Raw genomic sequence first — 15,336 nt, forward strand, 5'->3', positions numbered from 1 at the left:
ATTGCATTTAGTTTTGTTCGCAATGTTCATTCAGAAACTGGTTGAGCTGGACCTATGTTCATTGACAGCAGCAATACTTGTCAAGTTCAAAACAGACTGACATTAACAAGGAGTGAAACTGGTCTCCAATCCCTGTCGGTTGCTGTATTTTTACGACCACTGTTGTTATGCTGTGTTACGTGACTGTGAGTTGTAATAAAAACCTGTCTATACTAACAGACATACATAGAAAGAAGGATCCTTTATTGTATGATTATATTATAGCGGAACAAACACTGGTAGCAGTTACTTCTGTAAAATATCTGGGAGTATGCTACGGAACGATTTGAAGTGGAATGATCATATAAAATTAATTTTTGGTAAGGTGGGTGCCAGGTTGAGATTCATTGGGAGAGTTCTTAGAAAATGTAGTCCGTCAACAAAGGAGGTGGCTTACAAAACACTCGTTCGACCTCTACTTGAGTATTGCTCATCAGTGTGGGATCCGCACCAGGTCGGGTTAACAGAGAAGATAGAGAAGATCCAAAGCAGAGCGGCGCGTTTCGTCACAGGGTTATTTGGTAAGCGTGATAGCGTTACGGAGATGTTTAGCGAACTCAAGTGGAAGACTCTGCAAGAGCGGCGCTCTGCATCGCGGTGTAGCTTGCTGTCCAGGTTTCGAGAGGGTGCGTTTCTGGATGAGGTATCGAATATATTGCTTCCCCTACTTATACCTCCCGAGGATATCACGAATGTAAAATTAGAGAGATTAGAGCGCGCACGGAGGCTTTCCGGCAGTTCAAATGGCTCTGAGCACTATGGGACTAAACATCTGAGGTCATTAGTCCCCTAGAACTTAGAACCACTTAAACCTAACTAACCTAAGGACATCACACACATCCATGCCCGAGGCAGGATTCGAACCTGCGACCGTAGCGGTCACGCGGTTCCAGACTGACGCGCCTAGAACCGCTCGGCCACAACGGCCGGCTTTCCGGCAGTCGTTCTACCCGCGAACCATACGCGACTGGAACAGGAAATGGAGGTAATGACAGTGGCACGCAAAGTGCCCTCCGCCACACACCGTTGGGTGGCTTGCGGAATATGAATGTAGATGTAGATGAAATTTCTTACAACTATGACATAGACAATCGTAGCTGCAATGGTCGTCTAAAACTTTCGATTACAGCATGTGCTAAGCCTAGTTGCCCTCAGCATCCAGTGTGTCTTTCGACCCAACAATTCCATCCACGAACAACTTCTTTACATCACACAAAGTATTGCATATTAATTAAATAAACTAAAGTCTACCAATTTTTCTCACTTGATATCGAAATACCTTTTCACTGGGTATGGAATTAAGGACCGCTCTTCAAGCTACAAATCCGTACACTCCCAGTTAACTACACTATATGATAGAACGTATTTGGACGCCCACAGTGGACAACAGGCCAACGGCCTTGCCGCAGTGGTAACACTAGTTCCCGTCAGATCACCAGAGATAAGCGTTGTTGGGCTTGGGTAGTACTTGGACGGCCCAATGTCCGAGGTCTGCCGAGTGGTATTGGCAAGTCGGTTGCACTCAGCCTTTGTGAGGGCAGTTGAGGAGCTACTTGACTGAGAAGTAGCGACACTGGTCAAGAAAACTGACACCGGCCGGGAGAGCAGTGTGCTGATCACATACCCCACCATATCCGCATCCGGTGACGCCTAAGGGCTGAGAGCGACAGGGCGGCCGACCGGTACCGTTGGGCCTTCAAGGCCTGTTTGGACGGTGTTTGTTTGTTTACAGTTGACATTAATATGGTGTGTGTCCACCCTTCGTCTTTATGATGGCTTGAACTGTGCTGGGGACACCGTAAGTGAGGTTTCTGAATGTCTGCTGAGGAATGACTGCCCATTCTTTCTTAAGAGCCTGCAGTAGAGAAGGTAGTGATGTTGGACGCTGAGGTCTAGAGCGAAGTCGATGTTCTTAATCCTCCCAGAGGTGTTCCATTCGGTTGATGTCGGAACTCTGGGCAGGCCACTCCATTTTTGGTGTGTTATTGTCCATAAACCATTGCCTCACAAATTTTGCTTTATGACAAGATACATTGTCATGCTGATACAGGGAATCATCGCCTCTGAAATGTTCCTCTACTGTACACACTGCTGTAAAATGTCTTCATACTCTTCTTGATTTAGCATTTTCTTCAGCACGCCCTAAATACGATAAACACCATCATACCATAACACCATCTCCTCTGTACTTCACTGTTAGCATTACACATTATGGCAGGCAAAGTTCTCCAAGCATTCGCCGAATCCAAACACTTCGATAGGACTGCCACATGGTGCAGTGTGATTCATCATTCCAGGTCACTCGTTTCCAGTGGCGTCGCTCTTTACACCATCTCAAGCATCGCTTAGCATAGACTACAGATACCTGTGCCTAATGAGGAGCTGATCGATCATTTTGCCCCGTTCTTTTTAACTCTCTACGCACATTCGTTGTGCTAGCAGTACTGTTGGTAGCACTGCTCCTAAATACCTGTCAATCAGAACACGAGGTCTATGTGGTCCTGGTTTGGCTGTGGGTGTTCCTTCGCGTTTAAACTTGACAAACATTTCACCAACAGTCGACTTAAGAGTTTTAAAAGGGTAGATATGTCTATAATTGTATCTCTTATGCAGGAGACATGAGGTAAGGGTCTCCAGTTACTTTTGGTCATACTGTACATGTCTGACATTATAGCATATTTCCTTCTTCACCATCCTACATCTGTTACAATCAACCATACCTGCTCCTGCATTTCATGCCACTGCAAGTACGCCTCAACAGTCTATCTTGTCCCCCTTCACTTACATCCTGTACACTGCAGACAAATGGCTCTGAGCACTATGGGACTCAACTGCTGAGGTCATTAGTCCCCTAGAACGTAGAACTAGTTAAACCTAACTAACCTAAGGACATCACAAACATCCATGCCCGAGGCAGGATTCGAACCTGCGACCGTAGCGGTCTACACTGCAGACATTCCGACCCCCCCCCCCCCCCCCCCCACCTATCTCCTGTGATATGCTGATGACACCACTTACCTACATAGCTACTCACTGCACCCTCCAACTCTCCCATGCCTTCCCCCTACATTCTTTGCATCTCCTGTTTGAGTGATGTAATATGTGAAAGCTACAAGGAAATTCCTTGGTAGCGTTACTGTCGTCCTGACTGCCATCTCTCCATTTACAGTCAGGCCTTCCCTCTAACAGAGAAAAGTACTTTGGAGTAAACCTCGACAGAAAAATAACATGGAACTCATACTTTCATACCATCCAATACAAACCCGAAACTGACCAAAACAATGGATAGCTGGTTAGTTGATTTGGGGAGGGGACCAAACAGCGAGGTCATCTGTCCCATCGGATTAGGGAAGGACGGTGAAGCAAGTCGGCTGTGTCCTTTCAAAGAAACCATCCTGGCATTTGCTTGAAGCTAGACCAGAAAGAATACGAGGCCACACCAGGGGTGAACAACTTTCTACCATCATCCTCAACTACAAAATTCATCTGCCCCATCCTAAATTACGATAATGTTGTCTGGGTCTCTACCTCCCCTAAAAGCTTGAAATTCTGTAAAGAAGTGCATGCCACCTCACTTTCCCCATCTGCATACCTTCGACTCACGTCCTACACCAACTCATCCACTTCCCACACCTTCTTCTCTTTCCACAGCACCCTTGGATCCAATAAATCAACTATAAAACCCAGTCCCAGCACGCAGTATCCGACCCACTAAGCAGCAATATAAATGCTTGCCGTGTCACTACATCCAGATTACTCTTTTCATGGACTTTCACGCCTTATCCATCCTTTTGCACTCTCCAACGATGAAATCCGTTCAGATTTATGCTCTTCTACCCAACTGTGATCACTATGCTCCAGCCGTGCGGAGTGGGCGTAGTGGCCGCGTGGTTTGAGGCGCCATGTCACGCATTGCGCGGCCTCTCCCGCCGGAGTTTTGATTCCTCCCTCGGGCATGGGTGTGTGTATGTTGTTCTTAGGATAATTTAGTTTAAGTTAGTTTAAGTAGTGTGTAAGTTTAGGGACCGATGAATTAAGCAGTTTGGTCCCTTAGGAACTCACACACATTTGAACATTTGAACAATGCTCCACCTCACGTCATCCTTCCATTTCCTTCTCCTTCTCTTTCTCCACTGACTTTTAGTCACTACTTCCAATTCCACAGGGCCCATAGTCATACTCATCGTTCCACTTCCATCGAGACCGTGATGACTCTCCTGCACACCAACATTACAGTATAGCGCCTTTATCACCGGTGAACATATTTCTACTGCGATATAAAATAATCTAAAAAGGGTTAAAAGCTATGCTAGTAATAAAAATTCTGCCAAGTGTAGTGCAGCAACTCGACGTGGCATGGATTCAAGAAATCGTTGGAAGTCCCCTGCAGAAATATTGAGCCATGCTGCCTGTATTGCCGTCGACAACTGCGCTAGTGTTGCCGGCACAGGATTTTGTACAAGAACTCTCGATTATGTCCCATAAACGTTCGATGGGATTCATGTCACACGATCTGGGTGGCCAAATCATTCGCTCGAATTTTCCAGAATGTGCTTTGAGCCAATCGCGAACAGTTGTGGCACTGTGGCATGGCGTACTGTCATCCATAAAAATTCTGTCATTAATTGGGAACAAATGGTCTCCGAGTAGCCAAACATAACGAACTTTCGTCAGTGATGGGGTCAGTTGAGTCAGAGGACCAATTCCATTCCAAGTAAACACAGCCCACATCATTATGGAGCCACCACAAGCTTGCACAGTGCCTTGTTGACCACTTGGGCCCATGGCTTCGCGGGGTTTGCGCTACACTACAACCTTACCATCACCTCTAACGAACTGATATTGGGACTCGTGTGACAAGGCCACTGTTTTTCAGTCGCCCAGAGTCCAATCGATACAGTCACGAGCCCAGGAGGGGCGCCTTAGGAGATATCGTGCTGTTAGCAAAGGCATTTGCGTCGGTCGTCTGCTGCCATAGATCAATAATGCAAAACTTCGCCCCACTGTCCTAACGGATACGTTCGTCTACGTCACACATTGATTTCTGAGGTTATTTCAAGCAGTGTTGCTTGTCTGTTAGCACTGACAACTCTACGGTAAAACGCCGCTGTTCTCGGTGGTTAAGTAAAGACCATCAGCCACTGCTTTGTTCGCGGTGAGAGCTGATGCCTATAATTTGATATTCTCGACATACTCCTGGCACTGTGGATCTCAGAATATTGAAAATGGAAGACCCGCCAAATGCGCTGACCCTTTATACCTTGCGTACGTGTTAGTACTACCATTCGCTATGTGCTTATCGCTGTCCTATGACTTTTGTCACCAGAGTGTGTCATTGCTTCACTGCAATGACTTAACGACCGCAGTGAGGGATCGTATCACCCGCTGGTACTTCATCTTAAGCGCTCCGATGCGACTAGTGTGCTATTTTAAGGGGGCGAAGAATAGTTTTAGGGTGAATTCGTGTCATCGTCGCCCAACATACTGTCCAATCTACTCATGCTGCAAACTCCCTAATAGATACGGATGTTTATGACAGGAGCGCAGTTTTGATACCAGAGGCAGTACGGGTTCCGCCGGCGGCAGCGACGGCGGCGGCGGCGGTGGCGGCGGGGGCGGCGTCACGGTGGCCTCGGCGTCTGCGGGGCTGGCGGTGGAGGCGTCTGCGTCGGAGCAGGATGGGGGTGGCGTGGGCGAGGCGGAGGCGGAGGCGCCATGGGGGCGGCAGTCGCGCAGCCACAGGTCGGGTGTGATGAGCGCGCCCGACGAGCCAGCCCCCGCGACCGCACCCGCCGCCGCCGGGTGCAGCTGCAGGTGCGCCTGCGCCTCCTTGCAGAAGATGTTCATCTTGTACTGGTTCAGGCACTTATCGCTGCAACACACCACATAAAGACGCAGTTACTCGCCGAGCTCGAGTAAATCGTTCAAATGGCTCTAAGCACTATGGGACTTAATATCTGAGGTCATCAGTCCCCTAGACTTAGAACTACTTAAACCTAACCAACCTAAGGACATCACACACATCCACGACCGAGGCAGGATTCGAACCTGCGACCGTAGCAGCAGCGCGGTTCCGGAGTGAAGCGCCTAGAACCGCTCGGTCATAGCGGCCGCCTAACTCGAGTAAAGATATCAAAGTAAGATACCACAAGCCCTGGATATGCAGGGTTTACTTTTAACAAACTATGATTCTTAATAACAATGTTACTAATTTGGCAAAATTGTTGTTAACCTGCTTTGGATTGTACTGTCAATGCACGGTCTGGCACGACGTGCAAAACTGTACTCGATCCATATGTGCTGCACACAGGCGGGCAGAGGCTTGACCTGTCTCGGCTTTGTTCGGTCCTACTCTGAAGTACTCGTTACAACGCGATACTTCATTTAGCATTGCGGTGTGGCATTTTTCGGTCGGCACGACATTTTTCAGTCCAACAGAAACGTGGTGTCATAGCTGTTTCACTATTTGTTTGTTGTATAAGGGAAGTTGACGGGTCCAGTATCTGTTTGCACAAAAGTGGTAGTTTCATGATTCGTCGTCACAAGCCTTTAAAAGATGACAGAAAAGAGGGATGAGAACTCTCAGTATCCATGATGCAGTCGCGTAATCGGCAGGTACCGCAAATTTGCTATGGAACGACTTTACAACGCCACGCAGAAAAAAATTTAAAGATTTAGTTGATGATGCAGAACACTACAAAACTCGACAGACGGGGTTAATTGTTTTGTAAATCGAGAAGAACCTTGTGCTACATCTGCAAGCATGGTTTCTGAAGTGGCGCGCATTATTTAACTGTCAGCTGCAACAGGTTTTGATAGGACTGAACGAAGAACACGAAGACTTTATACATTACTGCAAAGTACGATGTTTAAGTCAAGGGTCATTCCTGAAACGTTTTTTGATTTGAAACATGCTATTGCTGAGTGTATGAAGGGAAAAGAAAATCAGGAACGAAAATTAGAAGATCCAAAATAGATTGCAGACCTTGCATTTCAAATGGACCTGATTACACACTGCTCACAGTGAGGAACTGCAAGGTGAGAAACAACTTACTTCTGATTTAATGGGAATTAATTTAAAAACATAAAAGGATTATGGAAGGCACGAATTTTGACAAGAAATGCCGACCATTTCCCTAACCTAACTGGCGTTAAAGAAAACGAGAGCTTACGAGAATTCTTTGTGGTCTTGAAAAAATTAGAAAGATAGTTTTCTAAACGTTTTGAGGACTTCGTCAATATTCATCCGTTTTCGAGACCGTCTGTCATTTCAGTTCAAAACACCTGTGCGCTTATGCAAATGGAACAGACAGATCTGCCATGTAATTTACGTTTAAAAGGCAAATTGTTTTACGTTAAAACTGTCCAGAAGATCTACGTTATGTTCTTCGGGATGAGTTTCCATACCTACATAAGAGATTGCAAACATAATAAAATATTTCAACATATATACGTTAAATACTTTTAACGATTATGAAACGAAATAAGTCACGATTACGTTGCAACCTGAGTGCGAAAATATGTGGAATAGGCTGCATCTATCTGTCCGTATTCCCACATTTTGACGAGACAGAAATTATACTACGTCTCTGTGCACCAAAAATAATGAAATAATACTGAAAATTTGTTTTAACCAAGTTTTCATCGGAACAATATTTCATCAGAACTGTTGTGCACAGCGACTGTCGGATATTTCAAAAAGGGAAAAGGAATTCAGGAATCAGTCGCAAATTCAATCTCTATTTTTATTGCACATCTAGATTACAGCTATTGAATAGCTGTCTTCAGTGAGTTTAAATCGAATCATATAGGGTCAGATAAAATCAGAATCAGGTCATGTACGTCTTAATGTCGTATGGTCCCCATTTGTTATCACAAACTTGACGATTCTAAATTACTCGATTTAAAGCGAAATCTGTGTGGGTCCTAGAAAATGCGGTCCTCATGGATTACAGCCAACACGAGGGGGTGAAAGGTGGCTAAAGGAGAAATCACCGAAAAAAATCAGGTGGGTCACTCGACTGCTCTATCAAGAAACCATTACCTTCTCATAGCAAATTAAAAAAAACGCTCTCAAAAATTTCACATAAAAGAACCGAATCGTCCTCAGGGGACTAGGAAGCATATTGTTTGAGTGAAGCCGGAATAGACTATCAAACAACTTCATGACACGAATGAGATTAATTAATGACGGTTTTTTGTTTCTCAGAGGAATTTAAACAGGGTGGTCAGAAACTGCCTGAAAAACTTGTAGGGTGCTGAGGGGTAGGTTGTGCTGAGAACTAACTGTTACGAAAAAAATATCGATACGTTGCGCCGTTTCCGATTCGATTAGTTGGTTAGTTGCGCCTGTAAATTCAAGAACCTGCCAGAGATGGTGCTGCCCAAAGTGTTTTACGTTTGGTTTCCTAAAACCGAACGAGAGAGCGGTACGCAAATTGGACATGGGGCGATAGTAAGGATCGAACCAGAGCCAGTAGCTGAGTAACCTTGTGTATTATCATATACGCTATGAGAACAACTGATAATAATTGTATCTGACAGGCTGCTTGAATTTGCGTGCAACGACATGTTTGGTTAACTTCAATGATAACTAAATTTGAAACGGTGGAACGTATCAAATTTTTTTCTTAACAATTATATCTCTGGAAAATCTACCCTGCAACAAACTTGTAAGCTTTTCAGACTGTATCAGACCATCCCATATAGTGCGACGAATCTGTATGTTTCTTGATTGATGAGTACATATGCCGTTGCGGCTTCCCACATTTAGTTAAGAACATCTGCTGTTCACCAATTTTCGCCTCAGAAAATATGATACGCAAACAGTTAAAATACGATAGCACACAGAAATAAGTTTACACATTTCACAGACAGATGATGAGCACGAATTCCATCATTTAACTTACCTGACGACTGTGGTGATAGGAAGGGAAACCTGGTGCAACTTTAAAGTTAAAGAAATTTGCCAAATCATGAAAACAGGAGACTTTCCACGACGGCATAACCACTGAGAGAGAGGTGCATATATCTGAATACCTTAATGCTCAAAGAAGGCTGAGGTAGACCGTTATCCATAAAGAAGATGTTATGGAACGTAAACCTAATTAACATTAGCTACAGAGAGAGGATGTATGATGCAGTGTGGCTTCATCGTGGCAGGAATGCTCACTTTGCATGATAGTGTTTACTTAAATACTTATTCACTGGTGTTAGTACGTCATCACACACATATTTCTACCAAATGGTTCAAATGGCTCTGAGCACAATGGAACTTAACTTCTGAGGCCATCAGTCCCCTAGAACTTAGAACTACTTAAACCTAACTAACCTAAGGACATCACACACATCCATACCCGAGGCAGGATTCGAACCTGCGACCGTAGCGGTCGCGCGGTTCCAGACTGTAGCGCCTAGAACCGCTCGGCCACCGTAGCCGGCTATTTCTACCAATTTCCATATTTAAGTAATGGTTTTCAATATTAACAACCTACGATGCAGTTTTATTATTATTGTTGTTACTATTCTTGGAGAGCTGACCATTTAAGATCACGCTACGACTTCATTTTGTTCTCATTGTCCAGAGTTTCTTCTGTCTCCAACAATCCGTCATAAGTCACTTTACTGTTGCTTTTGTTCTTCTGTCCGTGTTCTTCAGGTATTTGTAATTCTTCTTTCCACTCTGTATTCTGTTTCTACACACGTTCCCTTCTAAAGTGAATTCTTACGGAGTGCTGGGTCTCTGAAAGTCTTTCCCACCTTCTTTAAATTCACGTCGTGGTGGTCTTCTTGTTCCAGAAGTAATCAAATATTTGTTTGGATGGTCAATTTTTGTCGATTTTGTACAACTGTCTAAGAAATATCAGCATCCTTTTCCTCGTGATCTTCGAGATCCTGTACACATTCCGGTAGCCTTCTTTGCTACTTCGAAGTCCCCAGTCGGCCTGAGTGTGGATCACATTCATAATTTTTGGTAGGTTTTTCCAACTTCTCCAGCTTGTACCTCATCGACAGGCATTCACTGGCGTGCAGGCATTCTGTATTCACCACAGTATTATAGTGTCTTAGTTTGACGCTTCAGGAGATGCACGTCTTGCTGTAAAAGATTTTAGTGAGCCGATACGATCCGTCCATTTTTGAGATGCGATCACCTATCACAGCTTTTTCTAGTCCATTTTCCTGTGAGATCTCGCCGAGGTATTTGAATTTCTTTACTCTCGTAATATATTCTATCTCCATTTCAAGGAATGTCGGCCTATATTTGTTACTCATCTTGAATTTGATCGTTTCTATCGAGGTCCTCAGCCCTGTCCGACAGACGATGCTTTCTAAAAAGTTGGATGTTTGTTATTCAGAAATGTCCGTCTTGATAGCATATAACACTAGTATTCACAATGTCCGGTTCAGCTCACTGCCACCGTCAGACCTGTTACAAAATAGGAAAAAAAACATTATTGTGACACTAATACGGTCAGTTGGCTGAAGACCAAATATACAGAAAATCTAAGAATACATAAAAAGATTCTTAGATTTTCTGTATGTTTGGTATTCAGCCAATTGAGCCTATTATTGTCACATTAGTATTTTTTCTTTTTTGTAACAAGTCTGATAATGGCAGTAAGCCGAAACCAGTCACTATAAAGCTATACGCGATCAAAACGGACACTTACTGATAAAGTGCCAAACTCGTTTACAGAATATGTCTTCAATTAATTGGTCTGGATGATCACCTCCTCTGGGGTATCTCAAAGTCATCTGCAAAGGCCATGCAATTGACTTGAATTCCTTCAGATTTTGTGCCTAAGCAGATCGGTCCTATTCCTTTATTTTCGAGTTTTGATTTCCAAATTTCTACAATCTTTTATAGAACACAGCTGATTAGTAGCGGTGATAGACAGCAATCTTGTCTCACGCGTGCCTTTTTTTTAGAGGGCCCGGGCAGTTCCCCCATGAAATTCACCCTGTTCGGGTCTCTATGATTTTACTCGCCAATCTGGGTTTCACTCGGAATTCCCTGATGAACGCATCCAGTGTTCATTGTCCACTGAGTCAAAAGCCTTTTTGAAATCTATGAAAGTCACCACAATTTTCCCGGAACTCAGTATTCTTTGACAGATTATTGAATTCAAATTAAGAATTTTCTCAACGCAGTAGCTGCCGTTCCGGAGCCGTCCATGATACTCTCTGAGTTGTGTATCTGGGGTCATCTCTGTTGTATTGAGAAGCGGGAAATAACTGCAGAAATCTATGTGGGACTTACGACTAAAGTATCCGTTAGGACAGTGCAGCGAAATTTGTTGTTAACAGACTATGGCAGCAACCGACCGATGCGAGTGTCTTGGCTAACAGCACGACGTCGCCTGCAACGACAAATAACGATGTCGTGTCACTGGGCCACAACTGTTCGCGATTGGTTTGAAGAACATTCTGGAAAATTTATAGTGAATAATTTGGCCACCCAGATCGACCGACTTGAATCTCATAGAACATTTATGGGACACAGTCGAGTGGTCAGTGAGTGCACAACATCCTTCACCGGCAACACTTTCGCAATTATGGACAGCCAGACAGGCAGCATAGCTCAATATTTCTGCATGGGACGTCCAGCGACCTGTTGAATCCGTGCCACGTCGAGTTTCTGCACTAGGCTGGGCAAAAGGAGGTCCGACACGATATTGAGAGGTATCCCATGACTTTTGTTAGCTCAGTGTAAATTCACACTTGTAGTTACAGAAATACCTCGGATCAACCTTTGATGCAATCCAGAATACGGAATGCCGGAGTTAGGAGGTCAGAGGAAGGGAAACAGAGATAATAACAGAGGAAAGATGGAACAGCCAACGGGAACAACAGTTTCAGGAGGAATTTCCCTGTAAGATGGATTGGCTATCCGTGTTGTAATATTAATTTAACAAAGCAGTCTTTTAGAATGCGAGTCTTAAACAGGGATATTTTAAAACAAGACACCAGTCATTAGTTATAGCCCCATTCGGTGACTGTAATGGCAATTACAAGATATATTTAAACTTCTATTTGTGGTCAGAAAAAATTGAATATTTGTGAAGAAAGGAAATGAAGTTGAACTGAGTACTTCACTAATCCAAATGTAAAGAGGAGAAGTGCTGGTTAGATGTAGGAGAGATTTAGTATGTAGCTGCTTATAATGATGATACATTCCTTACGGCGATAGAAAGGGAAAACATGGGTGGGGTGTATACATAGTGCAAATTTAAGAAATAACCATTGTCATAACAAAAATGAGAAAAATGGGTTTAGAAGGGAGGGGTCCGTAGAATATTAACGAGATGAAAGTGGTGAGTTAGGAGAACACATTAAAAAAGTTTGACGCTGTACCGAACTCTTTAAGAGCAAAACTGACTCATAGAAGAAGAACAAGATGGCAAAGTCCACGTTGGGCAACTGATTATTGGATGCAAAAAGAGAGAAATCTTGGTTGCATATAAGGGACGAGTTTAGTGCCAAACTGCTATGTTTATATGAATCTGACAGAACTCTGTGACAAGTAGCAGAAACTCGTGTGTCAGACAGTTAGCTGTTAATATCCATAAGTATACTGAGAAAAGCGATAAGAAAATAAGTATATGTTATATGATTATTCGTCGTACTGATGTGACTATTTGCTCGGACATATTTCGCTGAGGCGGAGTCAGGCAGCAGCAGCCGGCCGAGACACAAGCAGCAACAGGTAAGTATCCTATTTTGTGGTATTTTACGAGTTCCTAAGCAGGAGCGAATTGTATAGATTTCCAAGATATCAAGGACCAGTTACAACAGTCACGGAACAATCGGTGCGATATTCCTTGATGGTACAGTGAGTACCGAACGGTACGTGTAGGTTTCGGAAGATGATTCATCATCCCCATTATCCAAAGTGACCCTGATTTCTACAAGACGTGGTTCATGCAAGACTGATCTCGACCCCATCGAAGCAGAGAGTGTTTGATGTCCTGGAGGAGCATCTTGGGGACGGCTTTCTGGCTTTGGGGTATCCAGAGGCCACTGGCATGGACCTCGATTAGCCGCTATATTCTCCTGATTTAAACACATGCAACTCCTTTTTTTGGGCTATATTAAAGATAAGGTCTACAGCAATAACCCCAAAACCATTGCTGAGCTGAAAACAACCATTCAGGCTGTCATCGGCAGCATCGATGTTCCGACTCTTCAGCGGGTCATACAGAATTTCACTATTCGTCTGCGCCACATCATCGCCAGTGATGGCAGGCATATAGAATGTGTCATAACTTAAATCCGAATATCTGTAGTGACGTTTACATGTTGAATAAAGTGTGTGCACGCCGTTTTTTATACTAATCTATGTTTTTTTTCATATAGTTCAATAATTGTCACCCGGTACATATCCGAAGCGTTAGAGACGAACAATGATAAGCGATCTCCATTGTGAATTTAGGAATGCCTCACATAACCATTCAGTAAAAACGAATGTAGAAGTTAGTACTACGCTCAAGAATTATGAAGTTTTTGGAGAACGAAAATCTCCTCTGTAAAAATCAACATGGATTCCTCAAACAGAGATCTTGTGAAACTCAGTTCGCTTTGTTTGTCCAGGAGATTCATAGCACTGTAGACAACGCATCTCAGGTTGACTCCATGTTACTTGAATTCAGGAAGACATTTGACACCATCCCGCTGTACCTTTTAGTGAAAAAAACACGAGCTCATCGACTATCGGTCCATATTTGTGACTGGATTCAAGACTTCCTTGCAGTAGAGGGCAAGATGTCGTTCTTAACGGAACAAACTCTACATACGTAAAGTTAATTTCTGGAATACCCCAATGAAGTACGATGGAACCGTTACTGGATGTAAATGATCTAGTAGAAAGCGTCGAATGCTCTTCAAGACTGTCGCAGATGATGCGGTTGTCTATAACAGAATGGCAACGCCAGAAGATAGTATCGATTTGCAGAATGATCTGCAGAGGACTGATGAATGGAGCAGACTGACAGTTGACCCTAAACTTAAATAAATGTAACATATTGTGCATTCAGAGGAAAAAACATCCACTACTGTACAACTACCCTATCGATGAGAAAGTGCTGGAAACAGTATTTACCGTAAAATATGTAGGAGTAATTATACAGAGCGATTTTGAATGGAATAACCATATAAATCAAACAGTAGGGAAAGCACATGCCAGACTTAGATTCATAAGAGGAATCTTAAAGAAATGTAACTCATCCTCGAGGGAAGAGGCTTATAATGTGTTTGTTCGACCTGTTCTTGAGAATCGTTCATCAGCCTTGATCCTTACCATGTAGGGACGATAGAAGAGATAAAGAAGATGCAACGAAGAGCGGAGCGTTTCGTCACGGGATCGTTTAGTAGACACGAGAGCCTAACCGAGATGCTCAACAAACTCCTCTGCCTCAGGAGCTTCGAGGCTGATTGCCATTCGAAGGGGCCCGGGTTCGATTCCTGGTCGGGTCGGAGACTTTTCTCCGCTCGCAGACTGGGTCTTGTGTTGCTCTTACGCTCGTATTCTCACAACTAACATCCCGGTATTGAGATGGCTGAATGTGCAGGTCCCGAAGGCCAATAATACAACAGACTAAACACGAAAAATTAAAAAAAAAGAAGAGGCTCCATTGGCAGACGTTACAAGAGAGGCGTTGTACACCACGGAGAAGTTTCCTGTTGAAATTTCAACAAAGCACTTTCCCAGAGCCCATCGCGTTGGCCGAGCGGTTGTAGGCGCTTCAGTCGGGAACCGCGCGACTGCTACGGTCGCAGATTTGAATCCTGCCTGAGGCATGGATGTGTGTGATGTCCTTAGGTTAGATAGCTTTAAGTAGCTCTAAGTTCTAGGGGACTGATGACCTCAGATGTTTAAGTCCCATAGCGCTCAGAGCCATTTGAACTTTCCCGGTAGAGTCCGACAACGTATTTCTTCTTTCACATACATCTCGCGTAATGACCACGACGAGAAAATCCGAGAAATTAGAGCCAATGCAGAGGCTTACCGACCATCATTCTTCCTATGCGCCATTCACGAGTGGAAAAGGATAGGGGGCCGGGGCGGGGGAGATCAGATAGTGGCACAAGAAGTACCCACCGCCACACACCATTACATGGCTTTCGGAGTATGGTGTAGATGTAGTTTTTAGCGGTCTAAAAGTGATTATGAGGCTAATTAACTTTAATAAAATCCATTGGACATTTCTTAAACTAGCGATTTGACTTAATTTTACGAGAAGGAAGAAAAAATGGTTCAAATGGCTCTGAGCACTATGGGACTTAACATCTGTGGTCATC

The 15,336-nt window shown here is 43.9% G+C and overlaps 1 protein-coding gene across 1 annotated transcript in view; it reads right to left on the reverse strand.

The window, feature by feature from the left end:
* Positions 1 to 5,532: 5,532 nt before the first annotated feature.
* LOC124556214 (sine oculis-binding protein homolog) overlaps positions 5,533 to 15,336 on the reverse strand; it is a 54,931-nt gene continuing 45,127 nt past the window's right edge. The window contains exon 3 of the mRNA XM_047130202.1: positions 5,533 to 5,911. Coding sequence (XP_046986158.1) covers positions 5,533 to 5,911 — 379 coding nt within the window. The remainder of the gene's footprint in view (positions 5,912 to 15,336) is intronic.

The sequence above is a fragment of the Schistocerca americana genome, chromosome X (assembly GCF_021461395.2).
Source record: "Schistocerca americana isolate TAMUIC-IGC-003095 chromosome X, iqSchAmer2.1, whole genome shotgun sequence".
NCBI classification, from domain to species: domain Eukaryota; kingdom Metazoa; phylum Arthropoda; class Insecta; order Orthoptera; family Acrididae; genus Schistocerca; species Schistocerca americana.